Source organism: Phoenix dactylifera, chromosome 15, assembly GCF_009389715.1.
Source record: "Phoenix dactylifera cultivar Barhee BC4 chromosome 15, palm_55x_up_171113_PBpolish2nd_filt_p, whole genome shotgun sequence".
Lineage (NCBI taxonomy): Eukaryota > Viridiplantae > Streptophyta > Magnoliopsida > Arecales > Arecaceae > Phoenix > Phoenix dactylifera.
In genome coordinates this window covers 10561003-10583948 of record NC_052406.1, presented here as the reverse complement: position 1 = coordinate 10583948, position 22946 = coordinate 10561003, and the positions used below count along the sequence as shown (strand labels likewise).

Here is a 22946-nt window from a genome sequence, read left to right as displayed (position 1 = left end):
CTCCCTCTTTGATGTCCGGCAAAACGAGGGAGAAAGCCTGCGGGATTATCTTACCCGCTTCAACAGAGCTACGCTGGAGGTCCGGAACCTGAGTCAGGAGGTAGCTCTTTCAGCCCTGAAGCGTGGCTTCCGGAAGGGCAGACTCACCTTCTCCCTGGATAAACGCCTGCCGCAGAGCTTCCCAGAGCTGTTGTCCCGGGCGAACCAGTATGCGGACGCCGAGGAGGCGGCCGCCCACCGGAGCAAGGAGGCCGCCGAGATCCCACAAAAGCTTGGGAAGAAAAGGCGGAAAGAGGCATGCCAGAGGAGGAGCCCGACGCCCCAGCGTCGGCGCAGAAGCCCGTCGCCGGCGAAGAACCACGGCGCCCCACGCCCTCGTTCTCCGCCCCGACGTTTCAACCGGTACACCCCTCTCCTGACTCCCCGGGCCCAGATCCTTATGGAGATCAAGGAGCGGGAGAACCTCCCGGCCCCGAGACAGATACGAAGGATCCCTGGAAAGAGGCCCTCCCGGGCGTACTGTGAGTACCACCGAGACCACGGCCACGACACAGAGGACTGCTTCCAGCTTCGGGACGAGATCGAGGCTCTTATCCGTCGGGGGCGTCTCGGTCGATATGTGAGCGACCGACGTCCCCCCGCAGACCCGCGTCCGGCCGACCCGGCTCCTCCGGAGCCTCGGGAGCAGAATCGACCCGTTGCGGGCGTGATCCACACTATCACTGGGGGCTGCTCTCGGCCCGTGAGGAACGCAGGGGGCTCGACGGAAGCGTCAGGGACGGCCGTCGTAAAGAGGCAGAGGGTCGGCAATGTAATCACCTTTTCTGATGAGGATGTAAAGGGGGTTCAGACTCCCCACGATGACGCCATGGTGATCTCCCTCACTATGGCAAACTATGATGTAAGGCGTGTTCTTGTGGATAGTGGAAGCTCAGCTGATATTTTGTTTTACGAGGCCTTCCAAAAGATGAGCTTGTCCAGACAGTTGTTGCACAAAATGTCCACCCCCCTCGTAGGATTCACCGGTGACGCTGTCCCGGCGGAAGGTGTCGTTGAGCTGCCTGTGACTGCGGGCGTCGCACCCGCAGAAGCCACGGTGCGACTCGGGTTCTTGGTCGTCCGTGTTCCCTCGGCCTACAACGCTATCCTCGGGCGACCCGGGCTGAACGCCCTTCGCGCGGTGGTCTCCACGTACCACTTGCTCATGCGGTTCCCCACGGCGGTCGGGATCGGAGAGGTCCGAGGTGACCAACCGACCGCACGGCAATGTTTTCTAGCAACCCTCAAAGGGAAGAAGCCCGTGGAAGCCCTAAGCGTCGAGTCCCTTGATGCCAGAGACGAGGTGGCCTTGCGGCAGAGGGAGCCGGCCGAGGGTGTGGTCGAAGTCCCCCTTGAGGAAGGCCGCCCCGACCGGGCGGTCCGGGTCGGCGCCAATCTCGACCCGGGAGCTCGGGCCCGGTTGGTGGAATTCCTCCGAGCCAATACCGATGTATTTGCCTGGTCAGCGGCCGATGTACCTGGGATCGACCCGGAGGTCATTTCTCACGCCCTCAACGTCGACCCGACCCACCGACCAATAAAGCAGAAGAAGAGACACTGTGCCCCGGATCGGATCCGGGTGGTCGACCAGGAGGTAGACAAGCTCTTGGAGGCAGGATTCATAAAGGAGGTAAGCTACCCCGAGTGGCTGGCAAATGTTGTACTTGTCCGGAAGGCGAGCGGAAAGTGGAGGATGTGCGTCGACTATACCGACCTGAACAAGGCGTGCCCTAAGGATAGCTTTCCGCTTCCGCGAATAGACCAACTGGTCGACGCGACTTCCGGATATCAGCTGCTGTCTTTCATGGACGCCTTCTCCGGTTACAACCAGATAATGATGGCCCCACAGGACGAGGAGAAAACTGCCTTTATAACAGACCGGGGGCTGTACTGCTACAAGGTAATGCCCTTCGGTCTGAAGAATGCTGGCGCCACTTACCAGCGCCTCGTCAACAAAATCTTCAAAGAGCAAATCGGCCGGAACATGGAGGTGTACGTGGACGATATGCTGGTGAAGAGCCGCCATGCAGACCAGCACATCGCGGATTTGGAGGAGACTTTCACCACCTTGCGGAAGTTTCGCATGAAGCTGAACCCAGCGAAGTGCGCCTTCGGCGCTTCGGCTGGGAGGTTCCTCGGTTTTATTGTCAACCAGCGGGGTATCGAAGCCAACCCGGACAAAATCAAGGCCATCCAAGGTATGTCCCCTCCGACCAAAGTAAAGGAGGTTCAGGAGCTCGCTGGAAGGGTCGCCGCGCTTGGACGATTTGTGGCAAAATCGGCCGAACGCTGCCAACCATTCTTCAAGGTGTTAAAACGCCCGAAAGACTTCCTCTGGACGGCCGAATGTCAAGCAGCATTCGACCAGCTCAAGGAATACCTGGCGTCTCCTCCCCTACTGTCCAAGCCGCAAGAAGGGGAGATGCTCTACCTCTATCTGGCGGTCTCCCCAACCGCGGTCAGTGCGGTGCTGGTTCGGGAAGAGGCAAAGCTCCAGAAGCCCGTGTACTACATCAGCCGGGTCCTACGGGATGCCGAGACGCGGTACACGAAGGCTGAAAAGATCGCCTTCGCGCTGCTGACCGCGACCAGGAGGCTTCGCCCCTATTTCCAGGCTCATTCGGTCACCCTCTTAACCGATCAACCACTACGGCAGATCCTCAGCAACCCCGAGAATGCGGGACGACTGGTGAAGTGGGCAGTAGAACTCGGTGAGTTCGACATCCGCTACCAGCCTCGACCCGCCATCAAGGCCCAGGTGCTCGCGGACTTCCTCGCTGAGTGCACGGTGCAGGAGGCGGAACCTAGACCGCCGGAAACGCCCAGCCTCGACCTCCCGATCTGGACGCTTCACATCGATGGGTCGTCGAACCCCGAGGGTGGAGGGGCCGGGCTGGTCCTTACCAGTCCTGATGGAGTGATAGCCGAGTATGCCTTGAGGTTTGGATTTCCAGTGACCAACAACGAGGCGGAGTACGAGGCCCTAGTCACGGGACTCAAACTCACCAGGAAGCTCGGCATTCGGCGTTTGAAGGTCTTCACCGACTCCCAGCTGGTGGTCGAGCAGGTTCGTGGGGAGTTCGAGGCCCGGAGCCCGACCATGCAGAACTACGTCCGGAAGGTGCAAGCACTCATTCCCGACCTCGGCAGTGTCGACATCCAGCAGGTCCCCAGAAGCGAAAATGCCAGGGCCGACAGGTTGTCCCGCTTGGTGGGCACAGAGGCGCACAACTTGTCGAGGGCAATCTACCTGGAGACCCTGGATGCCCCGAGCATCGGCGAGGCTGGAGCGGTGATGGCGATTGATCCGGAGCCGTCTTGGATGGACCCGCTCGTCGCCTACCTCGCCGAAGGGATCCTCCCTGAAGACGAAGATCAAGCTCGGCGACTTGTCAAGAAGTCCGCCCACTACGTACTCTATGAAGGGAGGCTGTATCGGACCTCGTTCACCGCCCCCCTCTTAAGGTGCCTCCGCCCCTCGGAGGCGGCCTACGTCCTCGGCGAAGTCCATGAGGGCGTCTGCGGATCGCACTTGGGGGCTAGGTCCTTAGCGCACAAGATCATGAGGCAAGGCTATTATTGGCCTACCTTGTTGGAGGACTCGAAGGATCACGTACGGAAATGCGACGCCTGCCAGCGCCACGCCAACGTCCAGAGAGTCCCTTCTGTCCCCTTGGCACCAATCACCGCGCCCTGGCCCTTCGCACAGTGGGGAATGGATATCCTCGGACCATTCCCCGTCGCTTCAGCCCAGCGGAGATTTTTGATTGTTGCAATCGACTACTTCACCAAGTGGGTGGAGGCAGAGCCGCTGGCCACTATCACGGAGGCGCAAGTCCGGAAGTTCGTGAAGAAAAACATCATTGTCCGATTTGGGGTACTCCGAGTCCTCATCTCGGATAATGGTCGATAGTTCGACAACCAGCATTTCCGTGATTTCTGCGAGGAGTTCGGGATCGAGCATCGGTTCACATCTGTGTCGCATCCCCAAACCAACGGTGAGGCCGAGGTCACAAATCGGACAATCCTCCAAGGAATTAAGGCGCGAATCGGTCGGACGGGGCAAGCTTGGGTCGAAGAACTCGAGAATGTCCTTTGGGCGTATCGGACCACGCATCGGACCCCTACCGGGGAGACGCCTTTCAGCCTAACCTATGGCACGGAAGCGGTTGTTCCCGTGGAGCTCGGACTCCCCTCGCCCCGGGTGGCCGCGCACCGACCCGAGGCCAATTCGGAGCAACTCCGAGGGAACCTGGACCTCTTGGAAGAAGCAAGAGAAATGGCACAGGTTCGGATGGCGATGTATCAGCGGAGGGTGGCCCGATATTATAACTCCAAGGTCCGACCAAAACTTTTCAGAATCGGAGATCTGGTGCTAAGGCGAACCAAAGCATCTCAACCCGCGGAAGGTGGGAAGCTGGCGCCAAATTGGGAAGGCCCGTATAGGGTTCGCTGGGTAAACCGACCTGGCTCCTACCAGTTGGAGGCCCTAGATGGTCGAGAAATTCCGAGAAGCTGGAATTCCGCTAACCTGCGGGTGTATCACCAGTAGAACGACAAAGCCAGGAAGACAGTTCGAAAAATGTACAATTCTTTTCATTTCAATAATTCCTGGTTACAACGGTGTGTTCGTGTGATTACAAAGAATTCCCAGAGGAGAATTGGGGAGTAAAGAAAACAAGGAAGAGGTGGAGACTCCGTGGAGCTGAAGATCTGGGATCCCGAACCCTCCATCCGAAGCAGCTGCAATCCCACCGGGCGTGGGTGCTTCTCCCCGGAGGCGCCATCGACGCCTCACGCAAAAGACGAAGAGCCGGCGCGGACGAAGAAGAAGTAGACGAAGGAGGAGTTCCCGCTGCCTCCAGAGGAACGCCACCTCCAAGGGATATTCCGGTCCTCCCCAGGAGAAGGGGAGGGAAGGAATACAAGGGAGAAGAGCGCGAGGAGGCGCGATCCCGGATGAAGCGTCTGGCGCAGAGCTCAATCGGGAGGCGGGGCTGAAAGGAGGGGGGATGTGATCCCGGATGAAACGCCTAGAGCGGAGTTCCGCCGGGGAGAACCTCCTTGTTGATCCCAGATGAAACGGCTAGTTGGCGGAAGTCGCGAGGGGCGCGCCTCCCGTTCCTCCGGCGGGGGTTTCCCAGCCACACGCCGGAGAGGAGGTCCACAATCCATGGCAACCTGAATAGCTCCGGCTTGGCAGGCTCCACCGCGCCTGCACTTATATTTATAGCCAAACTGTGGCCCCCCGGTCGTTCCGATGCGGGTGGCTCCAATAAAGGCGGGCGCACCGAATCCGGAGCCGTTCCGGCTCTCGAGGCGTATCCTCCCACGATCTCCTAAGCGTCGTTCTCCTTAATTGCATTCTTCATGCAGGACACTCCGGGCGGTGTGTATCCCACGGCCCACGTATCTCCGCTCGCGCCCAGGCCGCATCCGCCTCGAAGAACGCACGTATCGCGGCCGCTTAACTGACACTCCTTGCAAGCAGCAACTGGCGATCCGATTTCCCAGGTAACGCCTCAATTAGCATTTAATACCCTTCTGGTGTTCCCCAGGCGACGCTTGGAGAAGAGAAACACGATCGTAGCTGGCCACGGAGAAATTCCGTCGAGCGGCAAGCGACAGGCGCGTGGCCAACGAGCGGAATTTCCCGAGGCTCGGCCCTCGGATGCCAGGCTAACCCGATGATCATCCCGGGAGCAGACTAGCCTGAAGGCCCGACCGGTCGCCTCGGCTTGCGCCAGCCTTGGCCGACCAACGAGCGGAATTCCCCGAGGCTCGGCCCTCGGATGCTAGGCTAACCCGATGATCATCCCGGGAGCAGACTAGCCTGAAGCCCCGACCGGTCGCCTCGGCTTGCGCCAGCCTTGGCCGACCAACGAGCGGAATTCCCCGAGGCTCGGCCCTCGGATGCCAGGCTAACCCGATGATCATCCCGGGAGCAGACTAGCCTGAAGCCCCGACCGGTCGCCTCGGCTTGCGCCAACCTTGGCCGACCAACGAGCGGAATTCTCCAAGGCTCGTCCCTCGGATGCCAGGCTAACCCGATGATCATCCCGGGAGCAGACTAGCCTGAAGCCCCGACCGGTCGCCTCGGCTTGCGCCAGCCTTGGCCGACCAACGAGCGGAATTCCCCGAGGCTCAGTCCTCGGATGCCAGGCTAACCCGATGATCATCCCGGAAGCAGACTAGCCTGAAGCCCCGACCGGTCGCCTCGGCTTGCGCCAGCCTTGGCCGACCAACGAGTGGAATTCCCCGAGGCTCGGCCCTCGGATGCCAGGCTAACCCGATGATCATCCCGGGAGCAGACTAGCCTGAAGCCCCGACCGGTCGCCTCGGCTTGCGCCAGCCTTGGCCGACCAACGAGCGGAATTCCCCAAGGCTCAACCCTCGGATGCCTGGCCTAGCGCCGGAAGAATTTCCTGAGGCCTAACCCTCGGATGCCTGGCCTAGCGCCGGAAGAATTTCCTGAGGCCTAACCCTCGGATGCCTGGCCTAGCGCCGGATGAATTTCCTGAGGCCTAACCCTCGGATGCCTGGCCTAGCGCCGGAAGAATTTCCTGAGGCCTAACCCTCGGATGCCTGGCCTAGCGCCGGAAGAATTTCCTGAGGCCTAACCCTCGGATGCCTGGCCTAGCGCCGGATGAATTTCCTGAGGCCTAACCCTCGGATGCCTGGCCTAGCGCCGGAAGAATTTCCCGAGGCCTAACCCTCGGATGCCTGGCCTAGCGCCGGAAAAATTTCCCGAGGCCTAACCCTCGGATGCCTGGCCTAGCGCCGGAAAAATTTCCTGAGGCCTAACCCTCGGATGCCTGGCCTAGCGCCGGATGAATTTCCTGAGGCCTAACCCTCGGATGCCTGGCCTAGCGCCGGAGGAACTTTAAGAGTCAGGAGTCGGCGAGGCGCTACCGAGACTTAAAAAGAGGAAGGATGAAAGTGAAATGAGGAAACACTCTGTTTGCATTAACTTTCGTTGCACCAGGGCCGAGACCCATACAACATGGCAAAACGCCAACATACAAAGAAAAGAACAAAGAAAAATACAGAGGGTCAGCTTGGAGGAACCCCTGGGTCGGGAACGGCGAGCACACCCGCAAGGGGTAGGGAGACAGTTGGAGAATCAGCAGGCAATGGCATCGAAGGGGAGTCGAGGAGGGAGACCCCACTCAGGTCAATTTCGGGGTATCTAGCGGACACCCTCGCCAGGCCTTCATCGAAGCCTAAGACAAAGGAGTCGGACCCCGCGTCCGACATGTCACGGATGAACTCGGCGGACTGACGATAGGCCTGTACCGCCTGACGCCCGATTTCCGCGCTCTTCTCGGCCAGCGCCGCCTCCGCTCGCTCCGTAATCTGAGCTTTCGCCTCCATGACCTTCGCCACAATCCGGTCGTCCGCCTCGGAGGAGACCCTCAGCAGATCGGCCCGAGCCTCCATGTGCTTCGCCTCGGCAGCAACGCGAGCAGCCTCAGCCTCCTCCAGGCGCGAATGAAGCTCCTGGTTGCTCGCGCGGGACTCCTCCAAGGCCGATTCCAATTCGGCCAGCTTGGCTTCAAGAGATCGGGCTCGGTTGCGGGCGTTGTCGGCTGACTGCTGGGCCTTCTCCCACCTCTCCCGGAAGTCGGCAGCCTTCCGGGACTGCTCTTCGGCCCGCTCCTCCGCCTTCCTGATCTCGCCTTCGAGACCCGAGGCAACCTTGAGTTGCTCCTGAGTCTCCAACAGTTGCCTCTCGAGGGCGGCGAAGCCGAGTACCCGCTCTTCGGCCACCTGGAGCCTCGTCTCGAGGTCCCTGGTCGTCCTCCCTGCCGCAGCCTGGCCTCCCTCCTCTACAGCTTTCAGTCGGCTCTCGGCCCTCGCCAGAAGCCTCGCCTGTTCCTCGTGGCTTTCCTCCAGACGGATCATGTACTGGGCGAGCTAAGAGATAGGAAAAATGAGGGCGTCAGGCGGGGATCAATAGAGCCTATAAATGACGAAAGCGGCCAGAAGAACACTCACCGACATGAGACAGACGCAGCTGGCAGCTCCGACGTCAGGGATCCCCATCTGCCGGACCCGCCTACGGTCACTCTCCAGCAGCACCGTCTCGATGAGGTTTCGAGCGCCGGCGAAAGTGAAGGCTGACCCCGACTTCGCCCCGGAGCCGGACGGTGGTTCTGCGGCCTTACCCTTACCCATTGCTTGGGGAGAGTCATGCTGACCGTGCTCGGGGCGGGGGCCGCTCCAGAAATCGACAGGGTCCCGCTCGGCCGGGGCCTCGGCGCGCTCCTTCTCGTATCATCCGAAGCCGACCGAGTCGAAGGCCGGGCTGGGGACTGATCGCGTCCGACCCGGCCGTCTCGGGCGCGCCCGGGTGACGCCTCCGGAAAAGCGGTAGTCTCATCACCGGAGGGCTGATACTGCGTCAACTGTCGGTCCGAGCCCGCGGCGCCCCCCTGATCGGTGGGTCCGGACCCGTCTGTCGGCGTCGGAGTCGCCTGCTGGCGGGACTTCTTCGCCGGTGGGACCCCGCTCGGAGGAGTCCGTTTCTTCCTCCGGACCGCTTCCAGTAGGGACGCCCTACTGACAGCCATCACCTTGTCCGACCGCATGACGTCGATTTCTGCAAAAAGGACGAGATGGTCAGAGACTGAGAAACTGATGGAAAGAAGAAACGAAAGAGGAGAAAAGAGCTAAAAAAAAAGTGGTGGCGGGCTCACGGTCGGCGGGGACCGAGCTCAGACCGACGTTCACCAAGGCATCCTCGGAAATAAGGCGGGCCACCGGGGGAAGCCGGCCCTCGGCAACCAGCCCCCTCAAGACGGCAACGCCATCGGACTCCTCCCTCAACCTCGATAAGCCGATCGGGGACTTCATCGGCGTCTCCCAAGTTGTCCCGATTCCCCAAGAGGGATCTACGTCAATGAAAAAGAAACGCTCCTTCCAGCCGTGAATGGAGGAAGGAGCATCCTTGACGAGGCCGCACCCTCGCCGCGCCGCGAAGCACCACCACCCTCTGTCCCGGGGGTGGCCGTTCAGGCCGTAGCATTCCCAAAAGACATTCAGGGTGGCGGGAACCTCATGCATGCGGCAGAGAACCTGGAAGGCCGACAGGATGCGCCATGAGTTCGGCACCAGTTGCGTCGGCGCCACTCTTAAACCCCGAAGCACCTGCACGACTAAGTCCGAGGGGGGAAAGCGGAACCCAGCCCGAAGGATGTCCTCATTGATGGCGACCTTTCCTGGAGGAGGATGGGACATCCTCTCCTCAGGCCCCGGGAGCGTAATGTTGCAGGCTTCGGGAAGGTGGTACCGAGCCACGAACCTATCTAGGTCTTCAGGGACCAGCTCCGACTGAATGCGGTCCGCCCTTACTTCGTCCATCCCTAATGGCCAGTGAACCTACGGTCAGGACGGGGTCAAGAGGGGGAAAGGCACCGGAACGACTGGAGTACACTAACACGAAAGGAGAAAGTACGGAGAGCCCTAAATTGAAGAGTAGGGCAACTCACCGGAAAGGAAGGAAGAACGGCTCTGAGAGCGTCAAAGGAGGAGCGAACGAACAGTTCGGCGGCAACGGCAGCGGCACAAGGGAGAAACTTGAAGATGCCTGTGAAGAGAAAGGCGGACGGGGAGGGCCCCCCGGTCAAATAGGCGGAAAGGCGGGTGACGCCTCGGTGACGCCAGAGAACGCCTGGCTGCCGAAAGTTTGTTCGCGCCCCAAAGGCGAATCGACGCCATTAAGGAAGGATGTCCGCCGAAATCCGCAGACCGCCAGATCAGCGACAACTGCCATACGCCATAAAGAAGGCGGGAAGCTCGGAGCGCGCGCGCCTTTCCGAGGGATGGCGGCAATCTCGAAGCATCACTCCCTTCACCCGTTCTCCTCCTGGTTCCAGGCTCGGGAGTGGGGGGCTACTGTTACGGGGGAACTTAGCCACCATGCCCCACGTGACCGGCACGCGCGCCCAGGAAGACTACGGCCGACCCCGAGTCGACAATCTCTCGACAACAACAGACTGTTCCTCTGAGGCACGCCGCGGCCCCCTGCTCCACTACTCCCTGCAACGGCCGTATCCGGCGCTGCCCCACGATCCCCTGTAACAGCCGTACAAGGCGGAGCTCCACTATGCCCTGCCATGGCTGTACCCAGCGCTGCCCCACGACGCCCTGTAACGGCCATGTCAGTGGCAGCCCCATCGTACCACACGATGACGAATCCCCGGAAAAACCCCCCAGCCTGATATATATGAGGCTGGGGGGGAAGGGGGAGGGTAAGATATATCTTCCAGAGTATCATCTCACCTGCTACCTTCTCCTTCTCCTTCTCCTTCTCCTTCGATCTCCTCTGACTTGATCGTCGGAGGGCCCCCACTACCCCGGTGGTGGTGCGAGGCTTGCTTGCAGGTTTCACGGCGGAGGGCGGAGCGCAACCAAAGCAACTCAAAGGGAACCCCGTTCACACCGCTGTGCCAATCGTTCTCGGTTTGGACCACCAGCAACAACAACCAATATAAAAAGAAACCACTTCGTTATCAAACATATCTTATTATCTAAGCCAAAAAAAAGAAACAAAGTTGTCCTCCAGAAAACCAAAATATAGCACCATGACATGCTTCGACTCCAAAGGTTAAGGCCCCATTTGGCAGAGCTTTTGATGGGCTAGAAAGCATTTTCTGACCCTCCAAAAATACTTTTGAATAGAATAGAGATGTTTGATAAAAAAATCGAGAAGCTTTTTTAGTTTTGCCAGAAAGCTAAAACAGCTTTTTGGGAGAAAGCTCCAAAATGGAGCTTCTTCGGAAAAGCACTTTTAGCATATATCAGAAAGCTGTTTTGATTTATATTTTTTAACCAAAATACCCATAATAAAATATTATATTTTTGAAAATGTCACTTTTATATTTATTAATATATAATAATTATAATTATAATATTTTATACCTTTATTATTGTATTATACTATAAATATTATATTATATTATATTATATCGTAATACATTGATATGTTATGTTATATAATATCAAATTATGTTATATTATTATGCTATAGTATACAATATTATATTATATTATAGTAATATTATACTATATCATATATTTATGTATTAATATATATTATATTTTATTATGCTCCGTTGTATAATACTATGCAATGTCCTTTATGGCCATTTTGTCATACCAAAAGTACTTTCTCAGTTTGTTTGCCAAATACATATTAAAGTTCTACAGCACTTTAGAAATGTGGTTACCAAACAGCAAATAGCTTTTTATGAAAGCTCTACTGTCAACAGCTCTGCCAAACGAGGCCTAATTACTTGAGCATGCATTAGTATTTACCCAAGCAATTCGGCATAAAAGGATCTCAATATGCTCTCACCAACCCACTAGTCCTTACCAAAAAAAACTGCAGAAATTCAATAATAAATGATTTTCCAGTTGCATGTCTCCCAAGTCCCAACCAAATCATTACAAAATTTTGCAAAGACTCTCTTGACACTAGTTTTATGAATGTGTATATACTTGAGATGGCTATTAGGAGGACTAGAAAACAAATGGCAAGCTAAACAGAGAGCAATTTTTTAATAGAACAATGTAAATTTATCCATATGCACAAATATATAGACCCTATGTATAGTTGTAAATAAATGTACATTAGTATTAAAAAAAGACTAAAAAATAAAAAATGGCAAATTAATCACAGAACAAAAAAGTGGTGCTTTTAAAACAAATCATGCAACATCATGCTACTCCAGCAAGTGGTTAGGCATTGGCGATATATATATGCAGGTTGAAGTACCATGGTACTAGAGTGTCATGGTTTGAACCATGGTATTCCCCCATAATGGTTTGCTGATATAGGTGGTATAGCACAGCATCTACAGTAGTATGTTACTTTGGTACACCTTAAAAATGGGCACTACTTACCACAGTACATACCTCATAATACCAAGGTATAAGGCCATATGTACCATGATATGATCAGTTTTTCTAAACTAAATATAGTTCAATCTTCTTTTTGTTAATAAAAATTTGATATGCAATTCATTAGTCAGAAGAGACCTTGATAAATTAATATTTTAAGAAATCAAATCTTCACAACAAAAATGATACCAGACTTGTATAAAAGTTGCAGGTGATATTCAGAAACTTAAGCACCCAGTAGTCTTTTTCAAAAGTAATATATTATGTTAACTGACAAACAAGGCTATAACAAGGCTATGTGCGAAGCATAATTTTGAAAAAGTAACATGCAAGTAATAAGTTAAACAGCACAATAACATCCTCACCAAGGTTCGCAGTACCGATCGGTACCAGTCGGTACCGAGCGTACCGTATCCGTACCGATGGGTACCGGTATCGGTACACCAATGTCGGTATACCTGGCGTACCGCATACCGTACCGTACCGACACTCAGTATGCCCATACTAGTGCGGCACCGGTACGGGGTTCGGTACCGGTACGGCGAATCTTGATCCTCACAATATAGCACTGAAATGTATGCAGAAAAGGACTCAACCAAACCAAGCATAAGATGTCCAGCATACTTGCAACTGTGTAGCTAGAGATTTGAAAGGAAAGAGGATTGTGTACTAACCTTCATTGCTTTGTCTTTGAGATTAGGTAACATATCCTTTAGTGCTTCCTCGAGTGCAATAACAAATCGTTCATATCTATAATGAAAATGTTTGAACATAATAAAGACCACATAGAATAAAATAAAAAATATATATATAATTTTGGCTCCTAAAGTAGACTCCAAATAAGTCATGAATTACATGTCAATAATTGATTCTTCTAGGTCAATGGTTAAGTATGGTCATTTATAGTTATCTAACTTATCAGTTCCAATCTCCATAACTTCCGCACAAATATTTAGGCCTCTTTCTCCAATACTTGCATTAAGGTACGTTTAAATTCATCTGTCATTGGAGGTCAGATGAAAAATATCGCAACTTTCAGCTGAAGAAGTTTTTCTTTTCCTTGGTTTTCAATCAAACATTGCAATTTAAACTCCAGGAAGGTTGAGCAATAGTCAGACGATGGATGAAGGGTCATAGACTGGGGGAAGGTTTAAGAAATCATGAATAACAGTAGTGAAGATATTTGAAGATGCTCAATACAAGTATATAATGGAGCATTGCCTACAACAAGAAGGGATGAAAAAAATGGTTCCATGATAAACATGCATAATTAATTCAATAACATTAAGATCTAAAGTAGAACATTAAGCAACATCAAGTATAAGTTGAAACATATGGTGTGTGTTAGCCTTCTTTAGATTTTGAGGGTTTGTTTTAATAAGGACGCACCTTTGCTTCAAGCATTCCTCCCAATACCAAAACAGTAAAAGAGAGAAACCATCTTTTGTTTCAGGCAAATTATCCAGGGGATGTTGGAAAAGGCTTTTCAACTTGCGATCTGGCAGTAACCTGAAAAGATAAACATTGAATAAGATGTCAGTAAAAATAGTTGTTACTTTTGAAGGCTAAACCCATTATACAGCAGCAAAGAAAAGAAAGCAATTAAAAGTAGTTTGTATCTCATGATGATCGACAATCTTTGAGCAAAGCACACCAACTGTAGCTAACACATAAAATTAGATCTTATTGGTGTGCCAGCTTTGTGAGGGTAGATTAACAAAAAAAAAAAAACTCCAAGTTCCATGTTTTTTTGCGCTTGGTAAAAGCATCATTTGAATCATCGAATGTCCTCTCACAGAAATGACAGCAAAGCAAGCTATTTATATCTGATGGAAAGGGAAGCGAAAGAAGTCCATGTGCCATCTTGGCATAAAGCCACTTCATCTTCCAATACATTCATGCAAGTTAAACATCATCTAAGATTTGCAATATTACATGAACTTTCCCCCTGTGAAGAAGCATTGTGCAAGAAATTATGTTTTCTAACTTTTCGACAACTCAATCTCAACTGTCAAGTCCACTTATCTTCACTTCTAAAATCCTCTTGGAAGTCAGTATACCAATTACCAAATAATGTCCAGCATAAATACAACAAAAGCCTTAACTATGTAGGATGGTTACTACAACCACCAAGAGAACCATGGAAATGGTCTCGTCTTATCTCATTTAGGAATATTGATAAGTTGGGTTCAGGAATTGCTATATGACCATCTAACAACAGCAACACAACCCATGTATCTTGCAAGCACTGAAACTGTTAGAAAAGCTAGCAAACTTCTTTTCCACCACTTTCATTCTAAGTGACAATCTACAGAGATCTTCAACATCATTAAGAAACTGCATTTCATCTTCCATCAACTGTGCATGATGCAATCCAAACTTTCATTTGATCCGCTTCCTTCTCACAACCTCTTTCAAGATCAATTTCTTGCAAATGTCTGAAATACCAACACAATTCCCATTGCCGCAAGCACTTTTCCATACAACAAAGCTAACATTTGTATGTATATAAAGCTAAACACCAACTCTTGAAGCAGAACCACCATAAAACATTCCTTGAAACTCATTCCTGAATCCTACCAATGACTTATCCACATGAATCTTGCTTTTTCTTTTTTTTGTAAATCATAATGATGCCCCCCTTCTCCTGCCCACCCTCTTTTGCCCACGTGGATGCACACCTCTTTTTTCATTATGCATGCCAAGTGAAGTATCCTGCTAAAATTTGCAAACCGTTGGAAGTTGTTTCCAAACATTCATATCCTTACATGCAAAAAATCTGAATTAGTCTTTCCTGATTCTTTCACATGCCTTCTCACTAATATTCCCTAGTTTTTTGAAGATCTACTGAATCTCCTCTTTTTAGATATCTTATAATGGGCCCAAGGCTAAAATCGCAGAGTTCACATCTAATGGCATATCTCTTAATATCTTGATCTCCACTTTGTTTTCTTTTCCTTTTTTTCTTGGAAAGGAGGGGGGGGCGCACATGAATTTGGTATATTATAAGTTCATTATAAGAAAACATGCAAGATGTGCTAATGCCTCTTATCATTATGAGAACAAACAATCATGTCAAATAAGAAGAAAAGTGCAGGAAAGTAAAGAAGCATTGATGACCACAAGATCATATATTGACCAATGACACTGAAAAATAATATAATTGATAGAAGCAAGCACTAACACGACCACCAAAAATATTCACAATCAGTAAAAATGGTTTGATATATTTAGGGATACAGCATGAGCTATGACAGTCATAGCTACAACAGAGGTTGTTGTATCTAAACAACATTCAAGATTTTCCTGTATTGGGCAGCAAGAAATATTATAAGTAAAAAAAAAAGTAGGATAAGACGCATCCTACTAAAATTCTCATTCCTGAATCCTACCAATGACTTATCCACATGAATCTTGCTTTTTCTTTTTTTTGTAAATCATAATGCCCCCCTTCTCCTTCCCACCCTCTTTGCCCATGTGGATGCACCGATGCACACCTTTTTCATTATGCATGCCAAGTGAAGTATACTGCTAAAATTTGCAAACCGTTGGAAGTTGTTTCCAAACATTCATATCCTTACATGCAAAAAATCTGAATTAGTCTTTCCTGATTCTTTCACAATTCACATACCTCCTCACTAATATTCCCTAGTTTTTCGAAGATCTAATGAATCTCTTCTTTTTAGATATCTTATAATGGGCCCAAGGCTAAAATCACAGAGTTCACATCTAATGGCATATCTCTTAATATCTTGATCTCCACTTTGTTTTCTTTTCCTTTTTTTTCTTGGAAAGGGGAAAGAAGAGGGTGGGGGGGGGGGGGGGGGGGGGGGCACAGGAATTTGGTATATTATAACTTCATTATAAGAAAACATGCAAGATGTGCTAATGCCTCTTATCATTATGAGAACAAACAATCATGTCAAATAAGAAGAAAAGTGCAAGAAAGTAAAGAAGCATTGACGACCACAAGATCAAATATTGACCAATGACACTGAAATAATATAATTGATAGAAGCAAGCACTAAGACGACCACCAAAAATATTCACGATCAGTAAAAATGGTTTGATATATTTAGGGATACAGCATGAGCTATGACAGTCATAGCTACAACAGAGGTTGTTGTATCTAAACAACATTCAAGATTTTCACGTATTGGGCAGCAAGAAATACTATAAGTAAAAAAAAAGTAGGATAAGATGCATCCTACTAAAATTGAAAATTTTTGACAAGATCTACAAAAGGATATGCTGCAGACCTCAACAGGAACAACTCCTTTAGTGCTTCGAAGCCAGTAAATGCATAGCGTTTCCCTACCCTTGACGTCACCATAGCTGCATTAAACAGAACAGCCCCTTAACTTAATTACCTATCATGAAAAGATTAAAAATGGACAAAATAACAGAATGAAAAGGAATGAACCAAAAAAAATGATCATACAATACTCTTGATTATGATGTGTTGTTAAAACTGCTTATTTTAGATCATAATATTATACAATTACCATGGCATTGCTTTATTTATCTGTTACTGGTCCAAATAAATGTAAATGGGCCTAAGCAATATGACTTTAGGCTCACATATGAAGAAGTACAAACATCAGTTGCTGGCCATTAAAATAGTAGGCTTCTTGGTTGTGCAACCAGAAGCTGTTAACATGGAAATTATTATCAATATAGAGGAGAAAGACGCATGGTTCAGTTAAAGCAGTATGCCTGCCTAATCTTTCTTGTTCTTTTCCTCTCCTGTCTTCACCTTGGTTATCCGCTTATTCTCCCTGCTGGTTTAATTCTCTTGAGCTATCTTCTTCCCTTTTTTTTTACCTTCTTTTCTTTTTCTATTATCTACAGATCTATCAGAGCATTGCCATTAGGCCAGTACTCTGATGTGATCATCTCACAAGTGTGTGGTTGCCATCTAACTTTTTAAGATCTAATGATTTTAAGAATAACTGTGCAATCACCAAAAAAAAAAAAGAACAACTGGGCAGACTTGTAGTCGCATCAATTATAGAGGCAGAAAAATCAATTTACAAGTTCAGCTAGCCACAGTGGTGAATCCAATGGGGGGCTGAAGGGGGCCACAGCCCCCCAAAGTTCACCAATTTCTCTAAACATGGTTCCTGAAATATATGATGCCCAACCCCACAAATTCCATGTGCGGCCCCACCATCCTGTTTGTAGCCACTAATCTCATGTGCCCTCTATAATTTAAAAAGATTATATGATATTTATACATGACAGACAATGGATGGTGGATCAGCACCCTTTGTCCATTAGTATATGTTTGAATTAGCATAAAATTAGTTAGTTAGGATTCTTGTATTCTAACAAAAACTCTAATCAAGGAAGCTAGGAATTCTATTAAAGAAGGTACATGAAAAATTATATCAAAGAGCAAGATTAGTAAGACCTATGGCTTTTTTCTCTCCCAAATCTCTCTATTATTATTTTCCTTTTACGCATTTTTCTCTCATTTTGTTTCATAGCTGTGAATCCCTTCTGTCAGTTTGCACATATAAAAAACTCATCATCATTTATTGTAGTCCCTGTTTCTTTATTGTAGCCATGCCATTTTGGTGATGGTATAGTATAAATATTGTACAAAATAACTGATATAAATATATAAATAAATATTATTAGATGCCCACTTATAATTCCATTATATAACTACATTAATCACCATAATTTGGTAATGTGGCCCATTTAGGAATTTAAACACAGAAATCATATCTAAAGAAAAATGTCTCGAAAAACATTATCATTATTATAAGCCCTATTCCCTTGAAATGCCATTTATAAATGTCTTAATACATTAAGAGCTTAATATAAACATCACTTTAAATTTTTCTCTTTAATTTCAATAATGACCCATACTAAAATTATAATGGCTTGTGATAGCATTCTTCTTCCTTTTTATATTTGGCCACCCAATGTGATGATCCTGGTTCCACCCCTAGCTAACCAGCAATATTTTGTGTCAATAGCTTGTCGGAACTTGTCAAGACTGCATCGATGAAAAGATCGTTGCAGAATAGTTCATCCACATGTGAGCCTTTATCCAGAAGCAGTAAGAATTACTCTAACCAAAAAAGTGATGAAACAAAAGCAAAATATATAGAAGCTTGTTTATTTTTAGGAAGATATAATTTGATAGTCTCCTAGAGTGATCTAAACAAATGCCATAACCATCAAACCTTCCCCAAATTATATGATCTCCTCTATGTGTCCTCATTCAGCAACAAATCCTATTAAGTGCTACTTCTAGTATTACTACAACCTTTCTGAACTTCACTCACAAATTCTATCCGTGTTAAATCAGGTCTTTGCCTTCTCTTTCTAAATCCTTCAACAAAGATTCAAGTATCCCTCCTTGTCAAAACTCCTCAATCTCTATTTCACATGCCAATACCATCTCAATTGATTCTCTATTGCTTTATTCTTATTTGGAAAATTTCAATAGCTCCTCTAATATACTCTTCCATCAATCCTAATGTTATCGGACGTCTATCTCAGTATTTTCATTTATGTTACATTCAAATTGTTTTCTTGGATCCTTTTTGTTGTTTCACATTCAGGGCATACAACATAGCAAGCAATGTTGTTACTCTATAATTTAGCTTAATTCATTAAGATATGCATTGGTCTCATCACCTTGAAAGAAACCCTCCACTTCATTCACCCAGTTGTAACTCAATTTTATAAAGTTCTTCATTTATTTACCCATTCTTTTGAATCTTGGATCATTCCATCACTCTATGGTATTCCTTGTCCAAGTCATCTTGACTTTGGCCTTATCTTCATTCTATTTTTATTAAAATTAATTTTGGTACACAGTATCTTTTTATGCTTTTTAGGCCCCTGTGCTCTTCAAACATTTCACCATAAACTAATTTGGCATTTAAACATGTCCTCTTCTCAAGAATCAACACCATATAACCTGAAAATAGCACAAAAATCCTTCCTGTATCAATTATCAGTTCAATGATAAATTTCTATTTGAATCATGTCAAGCAAAACTATCAATCGCGTTGGTCAAATGGATTCTTCCAACCTCATGCCTCTGCCTTTTTCGGACCATAACTTTCATTCCAGACTCTGATTCAAGTAATGCTAATATTTGGAAATTATATCTCCCAATTTTCCAAGGGCATAAATACCACCCTTGGACTAAGCATGAGTATAGTTTGGTGATCACTCTTTGATATGTTGCCTTCCCTGGTCCAAGACTATTGCTGTCAAACTAAAGTTTCTCACTCCAATTTGCAGCATTTTAGCACTATGGCCCTGAGCTTACCTTGAACTTTCAAAGACATCCAAAACACTAGATAATAATAAGAAACTCCCATTACTCCAAAATATAAAAAATGTATGAACTTAAAACCCTCATTACTATAATAGATGCTTTTAAGGTCAGACCCCGATTTCATCATCTTCTCTTGTGGAATATTTTAGTCAATTCAGAAAGAAATATACATATGTATGGTAGACTCCCTGAGAAACACTGTATACATGCTCCAGTAGATTTTAGATGTAACATTTCACAGGGTTTAATTTGGGAAGACTCTTTTGAGGCCATCAAAAATATGAATTCAGGTTTCTTCGATGAACTGGATAAAATAATGTAAAGAAAACCCCCGTTTTCTGGATGCTTTGCATAAAACATCAAATGAAAGAGGACTCACATAGTAGCGCATCGAGTGACCTCATGTTCGCGATTGGATTGTCCTCGACCAAGCACGTGAATGCCGAGACCTTATCCGCCGATGTCCCCGACCTTGCCGTCACTTCAAGCAGCCTCATATCCCCGCTCTTCCTCCTCGACGAATCATAGTCCAGCGTGTACTGCCGCAGCAACCTCTCCGCGACCTCCTTTTTCTTCGAAACGAGCCTCTTCAGCTCCTCGATCCCCAAAGACGGGACCTTTTTCCTCCCCTCTGGCCCCAGGACTTTCCCCTCCAGATCGTCGGCGTCATTGTACCAGTACCCCGACAGCAAGCTCGCCTTCATCAACGGCAACATGGGGAGGTTCTTGTCATATTTAGCGTTCTCGAACGGATCGATTTGCAAAGGATGGGGCTTGGGCTTGGGTTTGGGCTTGGAATCGGAGTCGTCCTTCTTGTTCTTCTTCTCGCCGCCATCGATCTTTTCGGGAGCCGAGGGTTTGGGATCTCGGCTTTTGGGGGGTTTGAAGGAACCTGTTTTCCGGAAGTCGGAGTCGTCGAAGCCGGCACCGGAGGCGCCGGAAGATGGGGCGAGGCCGAGGGAGGAGACGAAGGAGGCGACGTCGGATTTGAGGAGCTCGAGGTCTTCGGGGATTTGGTGGGGTTTCTTGGGCTTCGACATCGCCATTGTTTCTCCTCTCCGGTGCCGCTGTGAACCGAGAGGATAAAGGAGAGGGGCTTCAGAAGAATGACGGTAGGGTTTTAGCGGTCGTGCAGTTCTTGATTTTGTTGAGGGCGCTTAGGGGAACGTGGGCGGTTCGGTCCACTCCGGCGTGGTTTAAATCGGAAACTCGGGTCGGGCGTGAACCGGATTCCAGTATTTGGATTCGGGTCCGATTGACGCAGATTTGAAAGCTGTCTGATGAAGAAAATTTCCAAACACGGATGAAAATGCTCCTGACAAGCAGGGCATATTTAGTTGGAGATAATTTCGCATAAAAAATAAATCATATATTAGTTTAAATTAAATACCAACAAAAGATGGTATTTATTTTTTCATGCTAGGTTCCCACTGGAGCCAATTTATTTCTTGACGAAAATACCATCACTTATATTATATTAATATTTATACTAATTATATTATATTTAATATTAATTATATCAATATATATTATATTTATATTATAATAATAATAATATATTGATACATATAAATGTGTTAATATATATTACTAATAAAAATTATTTATTAATACATAATTAATTAATAAATATTTATTAATTATAGATAACTCCAAAATGGGATTTATTAATAATTAATATATTTATTTATGCACCAAGACATACCAAAATTTATTTATCTTAACAAATATATTTTATAATATATAATAAATTTAAAAATATTTATTAACTTATTTAAATATATTTTTATATTCGAAATGGCCAATATTGACGGTGTTTATGTAAATAGGCCATAAATGACCAACAAATAGACTGAAAAAAAATATTAGTACTTGAGTAATTTATTCAAATGTATTGTTGGAAATTTAGCAATATCTTATATAAAATTATCTCTGACCAAATATAGTAATCTTGTTTTTGATACCATTTTTTGAGTAATTTTTTCATAAACCAAATGCGCTAAAATTAATTTTCTTTTGTAAACATTTTTTTTCAAATAAATAATTTTCAAAAATCATTAGATTACGTTGTAATTTGATATACCCCAACCAAGTGAACCTAAAAAGTTGCTTAGATCTAGTACATATCATACTAATTTCCTACTAAAGATGCAAAGCCTCTTATATTATATAGCAAAATGAACCTTTTTTTTGTGTCTGCATGACCGTCCTAAATAACATTATTCAATCAAAAATATGAGTTTGGTTATAGATGATCCTAGATCCATTCTTATGTACTTTAATTATATCAAAAAGTTAGGAGAGAAGGGTGAAATGTTAGAGCCCTTGTTTAATTATGAGATAGGAGTAAGCGGAATCTATCATTTTGATAGCTAAGTTGTTATAGTAAGAATTCTAGTAGTATATCTTCAAACTTTATGACATGTAACAATTAGGAGATGGCTAGTAGTTTAGCTAGCCAAATAAGAGACCAAAATGCTGTGATGGTGCCGATAAGTAGGCTAACCCAATTCATTTTATTTCATGAGGGATGGTGAAATAAAATTAATCATTGAAATTCTTTCTTCTCTCAATATTTGTCTCACTAAGCCTCATAACATCAATCAAGAAATAATACTAACCTATGAGGAGGTTGATATCAATGATCTAGGCCTTGCTTGGATGTTGATTGTGTGATGGTTAAAGGTAGCTTAACAGATTAACCAGCCAAATAAAAGCCTAAAATAGTGTGTTAAATTTAATCAATCAGTGCCTCGAAAAGCAACTTAACCCGGCCAATGAAATAAAGTTAGCTACTATGCTCTCTGTACTCACTTATCACTTTTTCCACAGCTTATGCTACCAACTCTTAGACTATAAAATGAAACAATATAGTTCTAGCTCATGCTTGCCCAATGAGGAATTTATTACTAATGGTTTAATCTATTTACCTCCTAATTAACCATCCAGCATCCAGATATAGCCTTAATCTACTTACCCCTAGTTAATTAATCGGCATCCAAATGCAGCCATGTATCTCTCCACCATGGGCACCGATCCTGGATTTGATTCTTTATTTTTCCTACTTCAATCTCTCTCTCTCTCTCTCTCTCTCTCTCTCTCTCTCTCTCTCTCTCTCTCTCTCTCTCTCTCTCTCTCTCTTCTTTTTATGAGAATGATCTTTCACCCTGTTTCTGTCTTTAACTTTAGTTCACTAGCAGGACGCATGCATCATAGCAAAGAAAAAAAAAGAAAAAAATAGATTTTCATAACTTTTTTTTATTTTTTTTTGAAAGTGGAGAGATTAGGAGAGAACAGAAATTCGTCTTTCTTTATATTCTTCTTTTTCTTTTGCGTCCAAACAATCTTTCTTTTCTTTTCTCAATTCATAGGTTAAATTTTCCTGAGGATATTATTTTTCTGCAAATTAATTGTGATAGTCCTAAATTTTGGAATTCTTGAATTGTTCTATACTTTGATAGATTTTACATATTAATTTTCTGAATTTTATCATCTACATTTCCAAGAACTACAAATTACTGCTATGTTAGATTCTCTACCAGGAATTATAGTTCCTGTTATAATCTAACCTTCTAGCATTTCAAAATTTGAAAAATCTTATTTTCTTTTGCCGATACCTGTTTCATATTGCAAAAAAGAGAAGGAGAAAAAAATGTTTATTTTTCTGCTAGAAAACTGCTTCAGAAAACTCTTTTCT

At 46.5% G+C, this 22946-nt stretch overlaps 1 protein-coding gene across 1 annotated transcript in view; it reads right to left on the bottom strand.

Annotated features, from left to right (window-relative positions):
• LOC103711517 (CCAAT/enhancer-binding protein zeta) overlaps positions 1-20403 on the bottom strand; it is a 39460-nt gene extending 19057 nt beyond the window's left edge. The window contains exons 1-4 of the mRNA XM_039134409.1: positions 19629-20403; positions 16203-16278; positions 13333-13452; positions 12618-12693 (exon numbers count right to left, since the gene is read on the bottom strand). Of these exons, the coding sequence (XP_038990337.1) occupies positions 12618-12693; positions 13333-13452; positions 16203-16278; positions 19629-20295 (939 nt within the window). The 5' untranslated portion in view covers positions 20296-20403. The remainder of the gene's footprint in view (positions 1-12617; positions 12694-13332; positions 13453-16202; positions 16279-19628) is intronic.
• Between the last annotated feature and the right edge of the window lie 2543 nt (positions 20404-22946).